This window comes from Canis lupus, chromosome 2, assembly GCF_011100685.1.
Source record: "Canis lupus familiaris isolate Mischka breed German Shepherd chromosome 2, alternate assembly UU_Cfam_GSD_1.0, whole genome shotgun sequence".
NCBI classification, from domain to species: Eukaryota; Metazoa; Chordata; class Mammalia; order Carnivora; family Canidae; genus Canis; species Canis lupus.
Window position 1 is genome coordinate 55,306,709 of NC_049223.1, and position 22,851 is coordinate 55,329,559.

At 51.6% G+C, this 22,851-nt stretch overlaps 1 protein-coding gene and 2 long non-coding RNA genes across 5 annotated transcripts; 2 read left to right on the forward strand and 1 right to left on the reverse strand.

The window, feature by feature from the left end:
- The first annotated feature begins 1,342 nt into the window (after window positions 1–1,342).
- On the forward strand, window positions 1,343–3,588 carry TMEM174 (transmembrane protein 174). Of its 2 annotated transcripts, XM_038530825.1 has the most exons (3): window positions 1,343–1,774; window positions 1,985–2,280; window positions 2,364–3,588. In XM_038530825.1, the coding sequence occupies exons 1-3, from the start codon at window positions 1,688–1,690 to the stop codon at window positions 2,491–2,493; spliced, it is 513 nt and encodes a 170-aa protein (XP_038386753.1). In that variant the 5' UTR covers window positions 1,343–1,687; the 3' UTR covers window positions 2,494–3,588. The 2 variants fall into 2 exon arrangements, with proteins under 2 accessions (XP_038386753.1, XP_038386752.1); XM_038530824.1 differs by having other exon boundaries at window positions 1,517–2,280.
- A 2,079-nt stretch (window positions 3,589–5,667) lies between these two features.
- Window positions 5,668–16,990, reverse strand: LOC119876073. 2 transcript variants are annotated; one of them, XR_005355670.1, is made up of 3 exons: window positions 16,645–16,990; window positions 9,518–9,650; window positions 5,668–6,027 (listed from the first exon to the last, which is right to left on the reverse strand). It is a non-coding gene; the product is annotated as an uncharacterized LOC119876073 (long non-coding RNA). The 2 variants fall into 2 exon arrangements; XR_005355671.1 differs by having other exon boundaries at window positions 9,468–9,650.
- On the forward strand, window positions 16,324–18,368 carry LOC119870295. The gene is made up of 2 exons (XR_005355672.1): window positions 16,324–17,653; window positions 17,739–18,368. It is a non-coding gene; the product is annotated as an uncharacterized LOC119870295 (long non-coding RNA).
- Window positions 18,369–22,851: the final 4,483 nt, after the last annotated feature.

Sequence of the window (22,851 nt, forward strand, 5' to 3'; positions counted from 1 at the left end):
AAGAGCATGAAAAGAATTTCAGCCTAGTTGACCAGAATTTTTATGATTAAAGAGAAAAGCTGGCTTCCCTGGATCTTTGATCTAGCTCAGTGGGAAAAGGGGCAGACCACTCCGATTGCACCACCACTCCATCCTGGCTGCTCAGGGACACACCTGGGAAGGCACCTGAGGGGGTCACCTGCTTGCTTTCCCATCTGGAAATGAGGTTGGAGATTACAGGCCTTATCCCATAGCAGGAGGGAGGCATTTTCGGTGGGAAAAAGTCCCCTTGTCAACGAGGAGCATTTGGGGTTAAGTTGGAGTAGGGTTTACAAAGATTCCCGATGAGGAAAGCCACTTGGGGCACTTACACTTCCTTTGGAGATTTGGGTTCTGTTGGTCTGAGTAAGGAACTCAGATTTTGCCTTTTAGAAAAAGTGGCCCTGGTGATTTTTATCATCAAGTAAGTTTGGGAAGCCCTACCTGGAGCAAGAGGGCAACTGTTTTCCTGGACCTTCTGCTCAATATTGGGAAAGGGAGCTAATATAATATTTAAGCACCGGGCAGCCCCAGTGGCGCAACAGTTTAGCACCACCTTCGGTCCAGGGTGTGATCCTGGAGACCCAGGATCAAGTCCCATGTCGGGCTCTGCATGGAGCCTGCTCCTCCCTCTGCTTGGGTCTCTGCCGTGCTCTCTCTCTCTCTCTCTGTGTGTGTGTGTCTCTCATGAATAAATAAATAAAATCTTTAAAAAATCTATTTAAGCATGGAAGAGAGACATCCATCTGAATAAGACCTGTCCAGGAAAGGCAGAGAGCTGTAGTCACTATTTTGCAGAGGAAGAAGTTCATGGGGCCGCTTTGCATTGCTATAGTCATGGATGACAGAGGACATTGTTGAGGACCAACCTTTCTTCTGTAAATTGGCTTGGGTTTGGTTGCAAAACACAGCAGTTTAAAGATGTAGCTGTTGTCTTCACCTGGGGCACAGGGGCTGTGCTGCCGCCAGGGAGGAAGGGTCTGAGGCTGTGACCCCTGGACGCCAGGTCGTACCCGCTGCTTGTGCACCTTTGCCCGTGGTGTGATGCGTGGGTAGGTTTCTAACCAGCCCCCACACGCTCAAAACAAAAGGCACGTGGGTGGGAGAGAAGTCCACAGCGCCTTGAGCTCAGTGAGTTATGGGAGGTTGTGCGTCCTCACGGCTCGGGCTCCCTCCGGCGGGAAGGATGCACACTCAGCCAAGAAAGGCGTCTGTTTACTCCCGTGGAGCTAAGCCGTCAGGGACGTGGTGGGGCATCTGACACGGGGCAGGTACAGCCAGGGCCCCCGGCCAGAGGCCCCGAGGTCACTCCTGCCATTTCCACAGCCTTGGTTTTGGGGGGATGCCAGCGGGGCCCAGCGCAGCGGGAGCACACGAGGATGGGCTCGCGGACTCCGGGTGAGCGAGCAAAGGGGATGGGAGAGCCTGTCAGCGAATTCCAGTGCGGAGACCTCCCATCGTGCCACCGCGCCACCGCGCCACCGCAGGAGAAGCGTCAGGCTCCGCTTCCCAGCCCTTTATTCTTCTACTCAAGGTTCAGCCTCTGCCGCCACACTCTGTTAACTCCGGGGGCCCAAAGTCCTTCCATGAGTAACCGGGCAGCCCTCCCGGCTCTTAGGGGCGCTCCCAGTCCCCGGCCCTCCAGGGAGCGCGGTGGTCGCGGCGGGCGATGGAGCAGGCCGGCGGCCACGTGGAAGACTTGCCCCTCAACGTGTTCTCCGTGACCCCCTACACGCCCAGCACGGCCGACCTCCAGGTGTCGGATGACGACAAGGCGGGGGCCACCCTGCTCTTCTCAGGCATCTTCCTGGGGCTGGTGGGGATCACGTTCACCGTCATGGGCTGGATCAAATACCAGGGGGTCTCCCACTTTGAATGGACCCAGCTCCTCGGGCCCATCCTGCTGTCAGTGGGGGTCACGTTTATCCTGATCGCTGTGTGCAAGTTCAAAATGCTGTCCTGCCAGGTGTGCAGAGAAGGTGAGGAAAGGGCCCCGGACGCGGAGCAGACGGCAGGAGGACAGTCGTTTGTTTTCACGGGGATCAACCAACCCATCACGTTCCACGGGGCCACGGTGGTGCAGTACATCCCTCCTCCGTACGGTTCCCAAGAGCCCCTTGGGGTGAACGCCACCTTCCTGCAGCCAGGGAGCCCCTGCGGCCCTGCGCCTGGCCCTCCCCACTACTACACCATCTACCCGGCGGACAACGCGGTGTTCGTGGGCGACCAAGGCGGCCCGTCGACCGCGGGGGGCCGCGACAGGTAGGTGGGGCCCGTGGCCAGGCCGGCGGCCCTGCTTCGGACTCGGCGGGCGCTAACGGTGCATGTGCTCTGCTCCGTTCCAGATCCGGCCCCGCAGCCCACCTGCTGGAAGCCACCCCGCCGGGGATTGAGGTCTTCTCTCCTCCCCCGTATGAGGAGCTGTACTCCCCTCCTCGCCAGCCCACCATGCTGACCCAGGTGCTCCCTCCGTGACCCCCAGCTCAGCCCGCGGCCCAGGAGCCTGACCCCCGACCCCTGGGGGCGCTCAGATTGGTGAAAATGCGGCCGGAGAGGGGCAGCTGCCTTCCGGTCCAGCTGGACCTGCCCTGCACAGGGCTCAGGGGCAGGAACCTCCCTCGGGCCACCACCCACCCCTGGCCTACAGGAACGCACTGGTGTCTCAATTTAACGCCAGCAGCCGAGGGAAAAATCACTGCTTCTGTGACTCTGGGAGTTTCCACGGCAGCTGGGGGTTGGGGGGCGGGGGGATGGTTGGGCAGAGAGCGGGGAAGCTCTCCAGGCTCAACTGGAGGTGTCCTTGGACCTCTTCTCAGCCCCCTCCTACAGGGCGAGGGGGGGTGGTACAGATTCCCAAACACTTGGTTGCCATCCAGTGTCCCTTTAGGACTCTGGGTATCTTAAAGGCTGCACAGCATTTTATTAGTGGAATAAAATAAAACAATATATCCTGTTTTAAAAAAAAGGATTAGATAGCTGGCAACAGAATAAAATAATAACTGTACAAAATAAATATGATGGGCAATGACATAAATACATTCTTAAGTTATCAATGGGTCACGGTGACTCTTGGCAAGGCGAGAGCTCGCTGTGCGCCCCCAGGCCAGGATCTGTGCTACACACGGCTACCCCAGCCCAGTGACCAAGAACCTGGAGCCTTCTCTAAGCACCTGTGGATGAGTTCCGCGAAATGAGACAAAATAGAGATTCAGGGCAATACCTGGAAAACCACAAATCATGGAAACGATTTTTAAGGTCAAGACAAACTCACCTTCTTTATAAAAGAAGTTGGTGCTGTTAATCTTCCAGAATCTGAACTGTGTAATGAACAACCACAACCCATCAAAGACTTAAGAAGAGACAGTTACAACTATCGGGTTTTAAAAGAAAATATTTTCCTTATTTTCCTACCACTTGAGATAACGGAGGCTCATCCCAAGGGAGGATAGGATTCAGCAAGCAATTCCTAAAGATTTTGGTACCATATTTATATATGGAGTGATTTTTACTGATTTTTATCAAAAACATCTAGTTTTCCAAGGATATGATTAAAATATGGTTGGTACATTATTGGCATGGTTTGTATTATATCTTAGGAACAGAACATTTTTATATGAGAATTCATTTTGATGTTTGATGATAGGAGGTGATGGAAAAAAAAAACAAGATTCTGCATGCAGAAAGAATATTCATGAAATAGTGGATTCCTAGCCATCGGTTCTGGGGAGGAAATGGGGTGACAGGGACACAGTGGGGCATCACTGGCTGTGCCATCCCGGCAATGACACCCTGCAGGATTGCCTCCCTGGCCCCTTCCCTGCTCATCCTCACTCACCCCACAGCTTTATATTCCTGGATTTGGGTTATAATGAGCATCAAGGGAGGCTCATGTAGGAAAAAGATGTTAGGGAAGGGCGTCCGTGTGTGGGAGCAGGGCAGGTAGGACCGCGATCCATCCCGCTGACGCCGGGAGTCCCATGTGCAGCCAAGTGGCCTTGGGGAGTTTTATCTCCAGGCAGCAGAACTGCTCAGCGCCAACTGCCCCTGTTCTAAGAGGGGAGAAGTGCTAACAGACAGATAACTGATGCATCGAGCTCAGGAGCTCAAGGTGGGCGGCTGGCCTGCAACGGCGGGGGGTAGGGAATTTGTTCATTCAGTCAACGTTAGTTATGGAGTCTCTGCTCTGCGGCAGGATATGGGCCATCCAGTGGGGCTCCAACAGTGACAAGCTCACCCAACTTGTGCTCACCAGAGCTTGTGCTGTGTGCTCACAGGGCGTGCGGCTGGGGTAGGGGTGGTAGGCGGGTCTGTGGGTTACTCTGACACCGTGAGAGGTGCTGTGGCTGGAAGAGGGATCTGGGCGACGTAGGAGGGCCATGGGGGCCTGCTGGAGGAAGTGAAGTCCGGGCCCTGGACTTGCGTGAGCCCAGGGAGCACTGCTCACGCCGGACAGCGTGCAACTGGTGTCTCTTGAGCCCCGAGGGCTGTGCTGGGAGCTGAGGGAACAGTGGCCGGTACTTAATCAAAGAGAAGGAGGGACATGCCTGGGACGCCCTCGAGTGGCCGAGTGGCCGGCAGCCCCGGGAGGCTCCCGCAGGCTGTGTAAACTGTACTGCCGGCCGCTGCAGCCTCACACAGCCCTTCCGCCACCTGACAAGCACCTCCACCTGCTGTCTGGCTTCTAGATCCCTGCTCTGTCTTTATATGGGGGCTGCAGGCACCAGCATGACGGGAAGCCCACCGCATGGCTTTAGGATTCCAACGTCAGGCCCTTCCTTGGCCTCTGACCAGCAACGTCAGTCAACCAGACACTTGCCCTCTCTCATTCTTTCTCCCAGTATCTGATCGGGGAGGAACGGAGGACTGTGATCTGGGGACAGTGGATTAGAGTCTGTCCGGTCCTGCCTAGGAGGTCCACCCTGGGGCTACCGGTGTGAGAAGTGGCCCTGGCAGCCCACGGGGCCGTGTCAGCCTTGTCAGACATCTCAGTGTGTGTCTGCAGAGCAACTGGAAAGCCAGTGAGCGGCCTTAACGAGGGGGGCCCTGGGCTCTGGGTCTAGACACTCACCGGTCAGGGCAAGGCCTAGAGCCACGCAGGGTGGAACAGTGCCCTTGCCAGTGAAGCTCAGGTCTAAGTGACCACAACACCAGGAAACATGCTTCTCGTCCACCCTCAGCCGTCAGTGGGGCGCTGTGTGTGGGCATGATCTGGCCGTGCATACGGAATCCTAAAGAAAGCTAAGAGGTCTTGTTAATCAAAAGAGACAGGCTTCCTAAGAATGTAATGTTGTCTGGAAACATGTCCCAGGAGCTGACCGGGGCTGGGCCTTTGGGCTGGAGAGAATGACGACAGCGGATGATCCAGACAGGGTAGGACAGGGATTATCTGGGCCTGTGAGGTGAGGCCCGCCACCCCGCACCCTGGGGAAGGCATTACACAGAGCTCTTAGGGCTTCCTCTTTCTGCCATGGGCCAACAGCAGGATGGCCCTCCCTGCAGGTGGCTCTGCGTCTGCTCCCTCCTGCAGAGCTCTGGGAGTATCTTACACGGGGCAGGGGCGGGGGGCCCTTCCCGGAGATGCAGTCTTTCCCCCTCTTGCTCTGCTGTGCCAGGCATGGGTCTTGGTTTCAATTGCACTGAGTGGCTCTCTACTACAAAATCAGCCTTTTTAATGCCCTCCCCACTTTCTTGGCAGAGGGTGCGGCAACCGCATAAAAATAAGGCCTCTTGTTCGTGAAGAGCTGGCTGTGGGTGTCTGTTCCCAGCTTCTGACCTCTGGGCGCTCACCGGCCTTGTTTACACTGGATCCCGGGAGCAGGGCTGGCCGAGGCCCCACGTCCCCAGACAGAAGCTCCGCAGAGTGACCGTGAGGTAGGCCTCTTACCAACAGAGGGCTTCCTGCTGGGTCCTGAGCAACGGTCAACGTGCCAGGCGCCGTCTGCCGCTCGCAGCACTTGGCCCTCACCAAAGGCCTCATGCAGGGCCCTGCACACAACCGGCACCCAGCTCCTGGTGAACGACAGGATGAGAGAGAGAAATGAAGAACTTTTCAAACAGATAATTCAGGACCACTCTGGTTCAACTTAGCTGTTCTGGTGTTTTCTACATTATAAACAATTTCAAACAAATACAAGAGTCAAGAAAATAGTACATAGAACCCTGTGTGACCATCACCAACCTCAACCCGTGGCCAATCCTGCTGCATTTACAGCCCCACGCACAATCCCCCAACTGGATTTTTATTTTTTAAAGATTTTATTTATTTATTCATGAGAGACAGAGAGAGAGGCAGAGACCCAGGCAGAGGGAGAAGCAGGCTCCATGCAGGGAGCCCGACGTGGGACTAGATCCCTGAACTCCAGGATCACGCCCTGAGACAAAAGCAGAGCTTAACCGCTGAGCCATCCAGGTGTCCCAACCCTACCTGGATTTTTATGATCTTTTTTTAGGGTTTTTCATCTTTTTATTTTTTTAAAGATTTTTTTCTTCTTTTTTTTTTTAAATGGGGGTATAACTGTCATACAACATTATGAGTTTCAGGTGTACCATAAGATGCTTTGATATTTGTATCACCCAACTGGATTTTTATAAGGAAATCACATCATCCTAAAATATGTCATTGTATATCTTTAAAAAGTAAAGACTCAAAAAAAATCACACCTTTAGTATGTCTAAAAAATTTACACTTAATGTCTTCAAATATCTAGCCAGTGTTCAATTTACCGCGATTTTCTCTATTTTATTTTTATGTCTTCATTTTGCTTGAATCGGGATCCAAGTGATATCAGCTTTTTGCTTAAATGCATCCTAAATTTCTAGTTATACAGTATTTTGGGAAGCAAATTATTCATGGTAGCAGATTTATATTTACTAAATTTCACTTTCCAAATGAAAATGTTTTTTAAGATTTTGCACTTTGTATCTCCTTCTCTGTCAGTTTTCCTGGACGTCTAGGACTTTTTGGGAATTAGAAACTTATTTTTTTCTGACTTCAGCATATTACCAGAGATTTTTCTAAACACGGGGCTAGAAATACTAGATACATGAAAACAAAAAGAGATCTTTAAGTGACTGTTTACACGTTGAGAAATATCCGTTACAGAATAGTTTCAAGAGTATCTGAAGACTCTGACAACCTTTAGCATTTTTGACTTGGTAGGAAAAAAAACTTCTCGGGAAGGTTTCATCATTTTCGGGGTAAGGTCTTGATGAAAACTCCTCCAAACATTTCAGAAGTGGGAACCAGAGTCTCCTCTTTTAGAAATAGCAGGCAGAGGCGTCTGGGTGGCTCAGGTGGTTGAGCCTCCAACTCTTGAATTTGGCCCGGGGGGTCATGATCTCTGGGTCCAGGAATCCTGCCCCATGCTGGGCTCCCTGCTGAGTGGGGACCCTGCTTGAGATGCTCTCTCTCCCTCTCCCTCTGCCCCTTCCCTTACTCACCCCCTCTCTCTCTCACAAATCAATCAATCAATCTCATAAATTAAATAAATCTCTTAAATAAATAAATAAATAAAGGGCAGAGCCTCTTGCTGAACATTAAAATATTACCCGGTACAATTAAATTCACGGGGGCTGTTGATTATGGACCTCTCACCAATGAATTCCCAATTCTCCTCAAATTAGAAATATATGCATTTTCTGGACATGCCTACCACTCTTCCTTTGAAGGTGGTTGTGTGTGTGTGTGTGTGTGTGTGTGTTCACCTATACCCTCTCATAGAATGTGATTTATGGATTTCTTGCCCATTTACTACCTGTAAATCATCAAGAGTTTTATGTCCCAAGCAGTCAGCAGTTGGTTATAAAATCAACAGAGAGTTGTACTAAATAAACCTTTACTGGATGGCTCTTAAGAATTGATGACAAATCAGAACGTGAAGACAACTCCACGGGAATGATTCTCACCTGCCTCTGGGATACCACAAAGGTCTCAGATATGGGAATTTTATTTGTCTTGAGCTTTTAAGAAGATTAATAACCAGATGAACTGGGAAGGAAATCAGTGCTCTGGGTTCCAGAAATTTTCTTCTGAAACAAAGAATTTGTCCTCCAGCACAAAACTTACACATGTGTAAATCATAGACACAAATATGTGTGCTGGAGTCTGCTGACACACAAGGGGCTGAAAATAAAGCTTATGTAAGAAGTCCGAGATCTTCCTGTTTGAATCCTTACATTTATTACTTTAATAAATTCTTAAAAAAGGAATGTGTGTGTGCGTACACTTTTTAAATATATATATTTTGGTGAGTAATGTAAGAACTGGTAATAATCATTTCTGAGGCAGAGGATGGGAGACTCATTTTTCACTTTAGTCCAGGCTAATTAATGATTTTAAAAATTTTATTGTTCATTTCCTACCTGCTCATAAAATTATTTTTGGGGCATCCCGGGTGGCTCAGAGGTTTAGCACCTGCCTTTGGCCCAGGGCGTGACCCTGGAGACCCGGGATCGAGTCCCGCATCGGGCTCCCTGCATGGAGCCTGCTTCTCCCTCTGCCTGTGTCTCTGCCTCTCTCTCTCTCTGTGTGTCTCTTATGAATAAATAAATAAAATCTTTAAAAAAATTATTTTTTGAATAGAGGAAGAAGAGAAGCAAATGATCTCTCTCCATGTGCTGTTACTGTTAATGTCACCTTCTTGAGGCCCCGGCGAAATGGTTTCCATTGTCACTGCTGCTTACACGTCGACAGACAAGCACACAGGCGCGCAGATGTAGACGTGGTGTGTTTACGTGCCCGTGGGCACAAGCGCGCTGTGCTATGAGCAGCACCTTTACGCGGACACACACGTAAGGTCCCGGGAGAGAGGACAGAGTGCTCATCATCTGTCGCTCCCCCCCGTGCGTGGATTCTTCACACGTACACGCTGTTGCTGCAGCCCCCTGTGGCTCATGCTCGGTGTGAGGCCAACCCGGGTCGGTGTCAGTGGCAGAGCCACGAGTCAGACTCCGGGGGTTCGTCGATCACTCCCTCATCCAGCCCCCCCGCACACCTTGGGAAAACTGCTTACCGCAGCAGCAGCTCGTTTTCCTCCGTACCTTCAGAGGTGGACCCAAGGGTGCACTGGCTGGCTCCTCCCCAGAAGAGCTACAGGATGAGCGATGCAGCATTTGCCACCCTTCGTACCCTTCGGCCCTCTGGGTGCTGTGCAAGGACGTCGGCGCCCACTGCGGCCCCCGGGGCTCTGGCTCTGGTCCCTCCGAGACCCTCCCACTGTCCCCCCGGGGCTCTTCCTCCTGGGCCTCTGGGACTGGCCTGACCCCACATCAGCCAGGAAGGATGCCACCACCCCCCAACAGTCTGAACAGGAGCCACAAAAACATGTGCAGATTTTTCCAGAAGGCAGAAAGACGGCAAAGGGCTCCATCTACCAAGCTCCAAAGAGAACAGATTTAGACTAGCGTGTGTCTGTGTCTCGTTCGGCCCCTTGGAGGCCGTAGCGACTCACCGGCGGGGTCCCCTTTCTGGTCCCTGGGCTCAAGTGACGCCCTGACTGACCTCCCGGATCACTCCATGGTTCTCAAAGCCTTCGACTCGCGTACTTGGCCGGCATTCCCTCCACACTGAACAGAGTGAGTCTGTCACTTCAAGGGAAGTCACTGACGCTGTGTTGCCCACGATGACATCCAACCTGTGAAGTGAAAATCGGAATTTCCTGAAAACTTGTATTTGTCATCACGAGCTTGACAACTCCCCCAAAAGTGGGCTTTATTTTTGAGATCGAAGTGGCACTTAAAAATGTGATTTTTAAAAAAATGTTATATAATGAAATGTGTCAACATTTGAAAGGTCTGTATAAGTCCGTGAACAAATATTTTCCACATGAGCACTAGGTGATTTTACGAAACCGCACGCACATAAAACACGTGTTCAATGTGCTAGATGGACCAATGGATTTTAATGGAACAGAGTACAAAATAGTCACGGATGCAATTTCAGATTCCACACTGCAACTAGCCGTTAAGAAACTGCCACGTGAGTTTCGGGGTGGTATCAAAGAATAGTATCTATGATTATCTAAAAAGGTTTAAAAACATTTCTCCATTTTCCAACTCACACATCTGTGTGAAACCAGATTCTCTTCATATAATTCAACCAGAACAACACACTGCAACAGAGTCAATGCAGAAGCAGATATGAGAATTTGGCTGTCTTCTGTTAGATTTGGTTTTTTTTTTTTAATTTGCAAAATTGGAAAGAAATATCACTCTTCTCATCCTTTTTCTCCACATTGGAAAAAAATATGTTATTAACACATAAAGGGGATATAATTGCAATTTTATTTATATTTTATTTTCTCTATTTTTTAAAAGTTTGTTTTTTGTTTATTTAAGTAATCGCTACACCCAACTTGGGACTTGACCTTGTGATCCCAAGATCAATCAAGAGTTGCATGCTTTTCCAACTGAGCCAGCCAAGTGCCCCTGAAATTTTTATCTTTATGTTTTAATTTTTTTTGAAGGTCTTGGATCTATTTTAATTCTTTTCCAGGTTTATTGAGGTATAACTAACATGTAAAATTAGAAGATTTTAAACTGTACAATGTGATGGTTTGATATAGATACTATAATTTTTTAATGAATAAACAAATGAATATTTAATCTTTGTTTTAGTTTCTAATAAGGTAAGTCTTAATAGATACCACATAAACAAAAATTCTTTGGGTTTCTTAATATATTTCAAGAGCATAAACAATCTCCAAGAGCTAATGTGTTGAGAACGGCCAGCCTGTATTATTAGAGGCAAAAAAGCCCCAGTGGCAGTGAGCCCACCTAGGAGGTCCTAGCCTCCTTTGCAGTGAAGTTTGAGCATGCAGTTCTGGCCAACTGGATACAAGTGCAAGTTTTGGCACAGGGGTTCCAGAAAGACCACCTGGAACATACATAGGTAGGGGAATTCCTTTTTTGACTCCCTGCTTTTCGTCATTCTGAAGGACCACACCTTGTACGTAGTCACAGGACACCCAGCAGCCAGCTCGGACCACGAGAGGACTCTGGGAATAGAAGCCACAAAGATGGAGCAGGAAGACAGGATAGGTTGGGTCCTCGATGATGTGATGCTGCCTGCTTGTGCAGACTTCTTTCAAATCAAAGAGAAGAAAAGTTTTAAATCTTGTTTAAGCCACCATGATTTTGATTTTTCTGTTACATGTAGGGAAACCTAATTTGTTTCCTCCAAGTGTGACCGTGTGTTAACATTAGGCACAAAGGACCCGTCTTTAGGTGTTTATATAACTATGTCTTATGTACTTTTATGATTGGTTTCACTCCCACGTCAACCACTATGTTAAGGTATGACACTGGGACACCCGGGGGGCTCAGCGGTTGAGCGTCTGCCTTTGGCCCAGAGCGTGATCCTGGAGCTCCAGGATCGAGTCCCGTGTCGGGCTCCCTGCAGGGAGCCTGCTTCTCCCTCTGCCTGTGTCTCTGCCTCTCTCTCTCTGTCTCTCATGACTAAATAAGTAAAATTTTAAAAAAAGGTATGACACTGAGAAAACATTATTCAGGGTCAGCATTACAGGCACTCAGAAATTTGTTCAACTCTTTAAACAACAAACCGTCAACTCAGGAGGCTCATCCTACTGGCAGGCGGTGAGCTGGGCCCTGGGTACACCTGCCCTCGGAGCCACCTTGCTCCAGGAACCAGCATGACCCTTGTAGCTCTGCTGCGGGCTCCACGTTAAGGTAACAGACTATCCTCAGTGTAGAGACAGGAGCACACAGCTTGTCACTTCGTTGGTATTTCTGGGGCAGGACTTAAATTTCATTGTCACCCTCACTCATTGAACCAGAATGGCCCAAATAAACAAAGAGGCTTCTCTCTCCCTTCTTCTTAATGTTGATGGGTTGACAAATCTCATTTCCATGATCAGCCACGTCAGTTATCCAGCGCTCTCTCAATACAGTAACTGACCTGATGGGAACGCACAGCTGGAGAAGGCCAATGAACCCCATCCACAGAACCACCTGTTACTAAAATCTTCTAAGCAAAAGTAACTTCTCATGAACCTCCTCCTTCCTGTTATGCAGAGTCTATAAGCATTGACTGGGAGCATCACAGGTGGGGACTAGGTGAAGGAGAGATGGACAAAAGCCTTACTCGTAAAGGCTGGCAGATTCCAGAAGGGGCAATGTGTCTGGAGTAACCAAGTTTCTCCCAGGCTCCTCGGGTCTGGGGTGGATTCAGGCCAGAACTGACCGCTACACAGCCTGCCGAGGATTAAACGTGATGATAATGTTGATCAAAAACACAAAGTCAAAAAATAAAAAAATAAAAATAAAAATAAAAAAACACAAAGTCTGGGGGCACCTGGGTGGCTCAGTCAGTGAAGCGTCTGCCTTTGGCTCAGGTCATGATCCTGGGGTCCTGGGATGGAGCCCCACATGGAGCTCCCTGCTTGGTGGGGAGCCTGCTTCTCCCTCTCCTGTTCCCCCTGCCTGTGCTCTATTAAACAAACAAACAAACAAACAAACAAACAAACAAACAAACATATATCTTGATAGGGAGAGAAAGAAGCAGACTCCCTGCCGAGCAGGAGTCATCCCAGGACCTTGAGATCATGACCCGAGTGGAAGGTAGATGTTCAGTCGACTGGACCACCCAGGCGCCCATGAATAAAATCTTTTAAAAAAAAGCCCTCCAAAGTCTGCAGACTTGAGATTAGTAAGTCATGCTCCCGCGACAGGGCAAGGGGGGTCAAGTACGAGCACAGGTGGGATATCAGTGCTGGCGCTGGCGCTGTTAGCTAGGTGACGTCGGGCAAGCTGCTTAACCTCACCGAGCATAAGACGTAGTTACGTACATTTTCTCCAGGGATGCCGTTCGCTCTAGCAGGGGGACACCCATAGGCCAAATGTGCTAACACAGACCGAGAGACAACTTTTCCGTTAATTTTGCCCTACCAGAGTCTATCACTCAGAAGTAGATTTGTTTACATGTAACTAAAACCCCCAAATGACATTAACTCAAACAAGAGAAGTTTCTTCCTCTCTTCCCTATAAAAAGCTCAGACGTCGGTCGTACAGGGCTGATCCCGATGCTCAGGGACCCGGACTCCTGTCTTTGTGGCATCTTTAGTTGGCACCCTGCTTCCCTCCTCGAAGTCCTCTCATGGTCCACGGTGGCTGCGGACGCGTGGCGTTATGGCCACACGCCAGGAGGCGGAAGGAAGGAGGAGAAGACGGAGAGAAGGACACAAATCGCACCCGATTCGATCCTCGTAGACAGAGCCTTCCTGGAAGTTCCGTGCTGTACTTCCACTTCCTCCTCGCTGGCCAGATGTGGTCCATGGCTTTACCGAGCTGCAAAGGGATCCTGGGACACAGAGTTGTTTTTTGTTCCTGCTGCTTCATTACCGGGGACGGGGTGGCATCGATCCCGGGGCGTCCCCAGCAGCCTCTCCCATCCTTGGTTCTCTCCCTCTTGCTCAGTCTACATTCAACTGTCTGCTCAAGAATGTGGAACTTTTCAGAAAATGTGTGTTTTGAATCCCTCTGCTGAACCAGAAATACTAACTTTGGAATGTCAAGTCCGAGTCCACGGGCCAGAGGCAAGGTTTCAGCCAAAGACGCCGGCCTGGCAGTTCCCCGGCGGCAGGTGCAGTCGGCGGCGGCAGCTCCAGCGGTTCCCGAGCGCCCGGCGGGCGAGGCAGGCCAGCCTCCCACCGGGCCGCCGAACCGGGACCTCGGGGCGCCACACGCGGGTCTCATTTCTCTGCGTTTTTGTCGGGTTGTCATGTCCCCCATCCTCACATTTGAAGGACGTTAACGGTGACATGACCATCACAGGGCAGGATTTAATGATAGCGACATACTCAAAACCAAGTGCATTCATTCCAGAAGCTGGGATTTAATAACTTGAAGCGTTCAGAGGTTAACTTGTTCTCTGAGTTTTGGGGGGAAGGGGCGGTGGGGGGAGAAGGGGGAGGAACAGAGGAAGCCAGACGCCGCTGGGAGCTGCCATAACTTTTTGGGGGCATTAGTGCTATATTTAGTGCAATTAAGTTGCTAATTCAGTAAAAACTACTACAGTTCCCTTGTGGCCCGAAAGAGTAAAACGCAGCTGCTAACAGTGGCTGATTTATAACCTAGGCACCAGGGGAAATAAGCCAGATTCTTCTGAGGGCCTAAATCACTCAGCCAGGAGATCAAAACAGCATGCTTCCCCTGGGCAGAGCACCAGAGTTATGCAGCCTCCGAAGCCGGGCTTGACGAACCCCGTGTTTGCAGCCGGCCTAGACGCCTGCCTCTCCCTCAGCCCTCGGAAGGATGCAGGAAGTAAGAGGGAGTCTTCAAAGGCTCAGAGGTCAGTACCTACGCTCTCCTCAGCCCCAATCCCAACCCAAGGGAAACCATGACTCAAAAGGCAGAGAAGCATGTGGTTAGTCTGTGATCTCCCCTGCTGGCACATTCAGGTCACTGAAGATGACACACGCGTATGGGCAGGGCCCATCGGAGGGGCTGAGAGACCACGCCACACTCCCCCTCCCCCCCCCCCCCCCCCCCCCCCCCCCCCCCCCCGCCGTGGCTGCCACTTACAGCAGAGCCTAATCCTGTGGCTCTCACGCTGGGCTGCATGTTAGAGCCACCTGAGCAGCCTGACGAGTCCCGATGCCCAGGCTGCCTCCCAGACCCAGTGAACCAGACTCTCTAGAGGAGGGCCCGAGATGTCAATGATGTTTAAAGTTCCCAGGTGACTCCAGCGTGCACCCAAGTTCAAGAACCAACGGTCCGACTCACAGAGACTTTGCTGTGAACAGTGTCCCCTGCAGCTACCCGGGGCAGAAGCTGCACAGACTTAAGTCACAGCCCTTGGGGGGTGGGGTGCGGGGGAGCACGGAGAAGTCCAGAGACGCAGAGGACAGTAAACACACGAGTGTGCCTTAAGGCTCCCCACCCACCCCCCCACAAAAGAACTGAAAAGGGAATCTGGAAACCACCAATCTGCCCAGGGAGCAAAAATGAAGGCACTGTATCATGTGGGATTCCTGGTTGGCTTACAGAACCCCCAATGTTACTTCTAATCTGCCCCAGTTCCTGAACTTCCTTTCTTGGCTATTTTTTTAAAAAAGATTTTATTTATTTATTCATGAGAAAGACACACACACATGGGGGGAGGGGCAGAGACACAGGCAGAGGGAGAAGCAGGCTCCCTGCAGGAAGCCCGACACAGGATTCGATCCCAGGACTCTGGAATCATGACCTGAGCCAAAGGTAGATGCTCAACCACTGAGCCCCCAGGTGCCCCCTCTTGGCTGTTTTCTAAGACTCGTATTTTCTGTAATTAAAACAGCAGCTCACACTCAGGTATGACGTCAGAGTCACAAAGCCCTTTTTCAATACCCATCACTCTTACCAGGGCACACAGCTCATCCAGACTCGGCCTCGGACCGCGGGGGCTGAACCCCTTCCTCTCAGACCCAGATGCCATTAGAAGCAGAGGACCGGTTGTCCTTGAGCTTCTAGACAGAGGGCTTTCATCTTTGTTTTCTGCTTTGAGCCGTCAATCCGTACGCAAAGACTTAGAAGAGGGAGTCTGCGGGTGAAATCAGCACCTGTGACATCGCAGCCTCCTCCTTGACAAACGTCTCCCTCGGGCAGGGGCCTCAGGCGGATGGCCCGCTGACCCCTCCCTGCCACCCAAACGCCCCACGTTTGGCACAAGGGGAACACTTGGTGTACTCAGGTGTGTGCAGAGGTGACTAACGCAGGGGCAAACTGTGCGAGGAGAAGGCTCTGGGAGCTGAGAGGAGGAGTGTGTGCAACGCTAAGTGGCTGCGAATCCGGTGGAGGCCCGGCTTCCATCTCCCCCCAGCTTGCAGCCCCCCCACCACGGGTGCCCTCGGGGTCACGCAGTCACCAGGTCCCTGGGCGGCATGCGGAGGAGCAGAGTCATCAGGGGCTGACGCCTGTAGCCGCAGCATTGGCTCCTCACTGGCTGAGCGACTTGGAATATAGCCCTGGAAAGTCCCCCTCGCCTGCTGAGCGCTGCTTAGCACACGCCCGAGGCCTTGACGGGAGCTTTGTCATATCAGGCGATGGTAATCCCGCACAGACCCCGGCCTGAGATGTCACCGCCTTCACCAGGGCAACCGGCAGAGGGACCTGGTCCCCTCCAGCTCCCACCCCCCCCCATCTGATGGGTGCTCTGTCGACAGACCACAGTGTGTGTTTCATGGATCCAGTGATAACAGAACACTTTTAGTAGAATACAGGAAACTCTGAGATTTCATCTTTTTCTTTAAGGACATAGGACGGTGTCTAATAAGGTAGGTTCTGGAGTCAGAATGGGTTCCTTTTGCTCCATCATTCCGTTATGACCTTTGGCAAGTTCTTGCCTTCCGTAAGCCTCAGTTTCCACACTTGTGAGATGGAAGCGACACTACCACACAGCTCACAGAGACAGCTTATTGAGAGAGTCAGAGGATGTAATGTCCGGAACATCACTCACACCTGCTGACAACAGCTGATACCATTGGGCAGGCTTGGTGGCATCCCATCCCCATGAGCTGGGCCTGTGGCCCTGTGGCTCCCCATGGCACTTGCTGCCAACCTCAGTCCTGCTCAACCCCAGGGACTCCCGGAGAGCCCCATTTTCCAGGAGTTCCCATTCCAAAGTGTCCCCACCTGATGGAAAGTCCTTATGTCACTTCCTAGGGCAATCATCGCTCAAGAACATCGTCCAACAGTGGATCAACCTATCTCAACGTGCCCCATTAAATCACCTCTCCTTTCCAGTCGCTCCTGTGGGCAGACCGTGTCCGGTTTCAGCAGGGCTCACCTGCTTGTGCCAGGCCACGCATGCCATTCAAAATACCCAATATGGACACTTTCTCGAAACCAAGCGTGCCACCCCACAGCCTGTCAGGCTGCGCCACGCAAACCTGGAGGGGCGCCTGCACAAACTGGCAGCTCCTAGGCCTGATGGTAACTTGTACCCTGTGTGATGAACTATTTTGTGTTGACTCATGGCCTGATCCCTACCCACACCAATGTGACATCACCGTTTCCATAGTAAATAATAATCTTCAAATGGAATACAGCAGGAGCTGAACACAGAATACAGCCAAATGAGACAAACATGTTCCTCGAACAATGGATACAATGGTGCGGTATGGCCACAAGCCTATGCATTCATGTTCCAGATGACTTCCATATCTCAGCCTCTGGTGCTTCCATTCAACAAGGAGTGGGGAGGACTTGCGAATATGAAAACAATACCCCACAACCTCACATATCCTATGGGAGCATATATTTATATAGAGAGACATGACTCCCATTACATTAGCTGTTAAGACTTATTCATGCGATCCTGCATCTGGAGCATGTGTTAATCCTCAACGTTTCAAAGTAAGAATGTGGACGTGAGTTCTCTACAGAATTTAAAATAGACCTTGGGATCTTGCTCTCATTCACTGCCTGGAGCCCTCACGTAGCACCCAGGGTACGTTCTCTTCACAGCTGCCTACATTTTTACGCTGATGAATGCAAGCTCCTTAAGGGTAGGGGCCCTGCCGTGTAACAGAGAGCGTGATTTCCCAGAACTCAGCACGGGGCCTCATGGACAGGAGCAAGCGTGTACGTTTACTGCTAGAATGACAGAGCTGCCCAAGGGAGCAGAGAATCCATGTGATAGGTAATATCTGGATACCTTTGAGGGCATTTTGTTCCTGGACTTTGTAAAAAGACGTTAACGCATCCCTCCGTTCTTGTCTCAGCAGCATGACATCACCTAGAGGTGATGGAAATGGAGAATCTCAGGCCCAGACCTCCTGAGTCAGAATTCCCATTTAAACAAGATCTAAATAAACAAACAAACAAACAAACAAAGATCTCCTGGTCATTCACAAGCATGTGACGTCGTGAGAGGCCCTAGCAGGTCTACACCACCTTCACGTCCAAGCTTGAGAGGGCTACGCACCTAAGATTCTGGTGTGTGTGGAGGGGCGGGGGAGAGAAGCCAATAATAACATTTATCGAGTTCGGGAGGAACCTAGGAGGGAGGTACTATCGTGATTCCATTTCACCAGCTGGCACCGTGTGGAGACGGACTCAAACGTACAGAGGGTACGCTCAGAAGGCATCATGTTACGAGCCCCAGGAACCGGGGAAATCTGCTATTCCAGTAACACCTTGGAAGAATTCCAACTTACACCAGATAGCAGCTTCTGACATGAAGCATTTACATACGGACAGGACTTAGGGCGGCCCATATTCCCTACCTCACATGAGTAATATGTGCTTATTGGGAAACAATTGGAAAATACAGATAAGCAAAAAGAAGTAAAAACCACCCAATGATGACAACATAGCTATTATTTTAATAAATATTGTTCCATATGTCACTAATATTTGAGCATTTATATGCATATGTATATACAGTCATACTTTTAAAAAATATTAATTTACTTGAGAGAGAGAGAGAGCATGCATATATGCGTGAGCAGGGGAAGGGCCAGAGGGAGAGAGGCTGACTCCCCACTGAGCAATGGAGCCCAACGTGGGGCTTGATCCCAGGGCCCTGAGGTCATGACCTGAACTGAAACTGAGCGTATTCTTAACTGACCAGTCCACCCGGGTGCCCCTATTTGTACATGTTTTTAAGAAAAAAAGGAATCATAGTATCCACACTATTGGCGACTATCCCTATTTTATTTTATTTCATTTCATTTTATTTTATTTTATTTTATTTATTTGTTTGTTTATTTTAAAATATTTTTAAAAAGATTTTACTTATTTATTCATGAGAGGCAGAGAGAGAGAGAGAGAGGCAGAGACACAGGCAGAGGGAGAAGCAGGCTCCATGCAGAGAGCCCGACATGGGACTTGATCCCGGGACTCCAGGGTCACACCCTGAGCTGAAGGCGGCGCTAAACCGCTGAGCCCCCCAGGCTGCCCTATCCCTATTTTAAAATACCTTTAGAAGTTCAGATCTCTCCATCTCTCACCATCGCCCCTTGTCTGCATGTGTTTTTAATTCCCCCCATTCTTGAAGGATTAGCTCAAGGTTCCCGTCCTCCAAAAAGCCCCCCTAGACCACCCAGACCATGGTGGCAGTGATGCTCAGGGACGCTGCCAGCCGGGTCCCGGCTGCCTACGTGTCAGTGTAACGCGCATTCCTGGGCCACCGCAGCCCAGAGCAGGGTCTGGATGTACTCAGGGGACACTGACATCCAGCTTCTGCTCCTGGAAACGCTGCAGCCGCAGCACGCCTCTTCCTGTAGGTTCGAGGGCTCCCTTGAATGCCCCACACTTGCGTCCTGTGTGTCCCGTCCTCGCCATGCGGGCTGCTCCCTGCACTAACTTGTCTGCTGCGTTCCCCTCCTCGCCGGCCGCAGCGGACGTCAGCTCGCAGCGGAGCCGGACCAGAATCAACACGTGCCATCGCCAACATTGTGTTTCTGATCCCCTCCGTGGCATCTCCAGAGCCTCGCCCAAATGCTGCCGCGCTTGCACTGGATGTGGCCGCCCGCCTGCCTGGCTCGGACGGCTGTCCCAAGCACCCGGAGCAGGCCCTTTGCACCTGCCTCTTACTCCATCGTTAGGGCACAAGACAGAGCAAGCCCTCCGCTGGGATCCCCTCAAGTCTCTGCTGGACTGGGTAGAGGCTGCCCCATGCCTTTGGGGAGCTGCACCCCAAGTCCGGCCGAGTGACCTGCACCTGGCCGTGCCCAGGTGGTCTCTGTCCACTCATTGCGCACCTGTTTCTGGCACCTCCTGTGGTGCCCAGCCCTGGTCACTGCCTGGGAAGTTCAGGGTGCCCGGCTCCCCCTGCGGCTTGGCATCGCCATCTCCCCACGAGGCTGCTGCCTCCTGGCCTCTCTCACGCCTGGGTGTCAGCCTGCACCTGCGCTCTGGGGTCCTTGCTGTAATTAGCCTCCCCTTTCTACCAACCTGCAGGGTAGATAAGCAAGCGTGGGACCAACTGGCTGTCCCAGCTGGGCTTTGAATTTGGGCTCCAGCACTTGCCAGCCTGCGTCAGTGTCTCTGCCTCTCGGTGATTTTTTCTTGTCGTTTGAAAGAAACCCTCAAAACTCCACTGGACAGCTGAGAGTTGAACAGAGTCGCCCACGGGAGAGGCGTAGAGCAGCGCCCAGAAGCCCCGAGTATGTAATGAACTCGAGCGTGGAGACCTCCCGTCCCCTGAGCACTTGGCCTGTGCCAGATACACCGGGGCCGGGGGGGGGGGTGCGGGGGGGTGATTAAGGCCACTGGTAAGAAACGAGGCAGCTGTCCCGTGCCGCCTACAGAGAACATGGGCCGCCGTGGGCGCACGGAGGGGTCTGCGACTCAGGGGCACTGCACCCTGGTCTCCTGGGCCCTGGCCACCCCCGTCACACCAGGCCCTCATCTGGGGGACATCTCTGTCCAGCACCACAGACACCCAGCTACTTGCAGGGTGAGCTTCCGGCCAGCACAAGGTGAATCTTGGAACCTTGGAAAAAAGTGTCTTTTTTCCATAAAGCAGTCATTTAAGCTCCAAGAACCTGGGAACCAACTGAGAAACATTATAAACATTATGATCCAACGGCCTCAGAAGCAGATGATCCAGTTCCAGACGTACAGACTCCAGCCTGACGTATGGCTCCTGCAGACCTGTGCACATTCCAGGCCAGAAACCAAGAGGGGAGCCCGCGGGGAGGAAGGCCCACTCGGGGGAGCAGCCTGGGCCCCCCGGGGCACGTGGGACTGGTCAGGGCTCCCTGGCACTCATGAGCCTTCTCCACCGGAGCCCACCGAAGTGCCCGCGGCTGCCAGCCCCGCCGCTCTGCTCTCACCTTGGCCACCCATCTACGTACCGCCAAGGGTCTCATGTCATGTCATAACCATAAGTGTTAGGTGGACATTTCAGCCCATTTTCAAGGGACAGATGTATGTAACCAATGCCCCGCTGGAGGAGCCCAGGTACAGAAACGGAGCAGCAGGGGCGGTGTGGGGCCTGTGGGCGATGGGTGACAGCGGCTCGCACTCCCTCTGGGCGCCCGGCCTTCAGGGAGGGCTGCTCCTAGAGCCCCAAGGCTTCGGGAACAGCTGCCGCACAGGAGGCAGGGATGCAGAGATGCAGAGATGTAGGGAGGCAGGGATGCAGGGATGCAGGGATGCAGGAAGGCAGGGATGCAGCCGGCAAGCATTTTCACGGGCCAGCTACGTAATCTGCACGAGAGCAGAATGAGAACGTGCGGCTCCTTACCCAACAATTACGGAGACGTTCAAGATGGTGATGGCAGCGCAGCAGACCACAGGCCGGGCTCCTCCTAGTAGGAGCCCCGGTGGGGCATGAGGCCCTGGGGCACCGCACATGTCACACACCTGTGTCAGCAGCCCTGCGTTTTAGGTCGCAACATCAAATCCAAGGAATGGCACATTCCTTCATTTCTCCAAAATAAAACTTTGCATCCATAAAATTTGGGTGTTTCCTCCCCCAAGCCTGGGAGCCTATGAGAAACCTGGACTTGTGTGGTGCTTCCCAATGGCAGGGTGGGAAGGGAGGCCGTGTCCTTGGGCCCGGACGGCTTTCCTCTTTGCCACTGCTCCTTTGGCTACGTGAAGCCACGCTGACCCAGCTCCTCACCATCTGTCTTCTGGGCACTCCTGGTGGCTCAGAGAGGCACCTACTACAGACGGGCGACCACCTGCTACCCACCCTCTGCCTCCCCTTCCCTGGCCCTCCTACCCCTGCCAGTCTGGGATTGCATAGAGCCCTTTCTCAGGGTCTAGCTGCTTCCACCTGGTTGAGGCATGGCCCTTGACCCTCTCCTCTGAGATGTTTCCAGATTAAGGCCCCTCAGAGGGTCTTCAGGAATACACTGCTGCCACCTTGCCCGAGGTGGGAAGAGGGGAAGCAGACGCCTACCTCCATGAGGCAAGTGTTTTATATTCTCACCCTGTTGGCTTCAGAAAGTTGTGATGAGATGTGGGCCTCCTAGCTTCTGAGTCTCCACGTCCCTTCACCCTTTGCATCCATAGAGGACTGAGGGCGCCCGATGGGAGGTGAGGAGGGGTGAGCGGGGGAGTAGATGCAGCGGGACGAGGGGGAGACCTTACTGAATTCTGAGTCCCTTGCTTCTGTTGCTCTGACCTTAATTTTCCCATTGGTAGGATGGGTGGTGGCGCCTGCCTCCCGGGACGGTGGGGATGAGGAGATTCAATGGAGCATGGACCAAGCCCCTCTCCACTGTTAGCTCTCTCTCCTCCCGTCTTCTAACCTCAAAGCAACCCCAAGCCGGAGGAAATCAAGGAGTTCTGTAGATTTGGAAAACTATCTCAAGGTGTTCAAAGCAACCTGTTGAGTGAAAAGGCAGGGGACAAACCAGCCTGCCTGATTCCATTCATGTAACGCTGCACACATATCCATTTGCACCAGAAATGTTTGGAAGGATATTCATCAAAATGTTAATAGTGGTTTTCTTTGGGTGCTAGGACAGCAAGTGATTATTACCTTGTTCTTCACGCGTGTATGAATTGTCTTAATTTTTTGCAATGAATATGTCTTTTTTTGGGGGGGGGAAGACTTTCAAGTGTCACAACACAGCTATCTAGGATCAGAGGAGTTAGTCTAGAAGATTTCTAAAGGTGAATGCATGACATTGTCTACATGAAGTCCCAGGGCAAAGATATGAGCATAAAACGTAAGCTCCAAAAATTGCTGCCCTCAGTATGACCTTGTCCGGCCTCTTTGAGAATCGCTTGGCAATATCAAGCCATACCGACAATCGCTATCCTCTGTGAGCCAATAATTCCACTTCTTGCTGGGTCCCCTGCAGAAACTCTCACGCACGAGCACGAAGAGATACTGAAGGGGTATCGACCACAGCCTTGGAAGCAAGAGTGGAA

What these genes read in the sequence shown, in the direction of transcription:
- TMEM174 (XM_038530824.1), top strand. Translation starts at nt 1,688, where the DNA reads ATGGAGCAGGCCGGCGGCCACGTGGAAGACTTGCCCCTCAACGTGTTC. An exon ending in ACCGCGGGGGGCCGCGACAG is followed by an intron (nt 2,281 to 2,363) that starts GTAGGTGGGGCC and finishes GCTCCGTTCCAG; the next exon opens with ATCCGGCCCCGCAGCCCACC.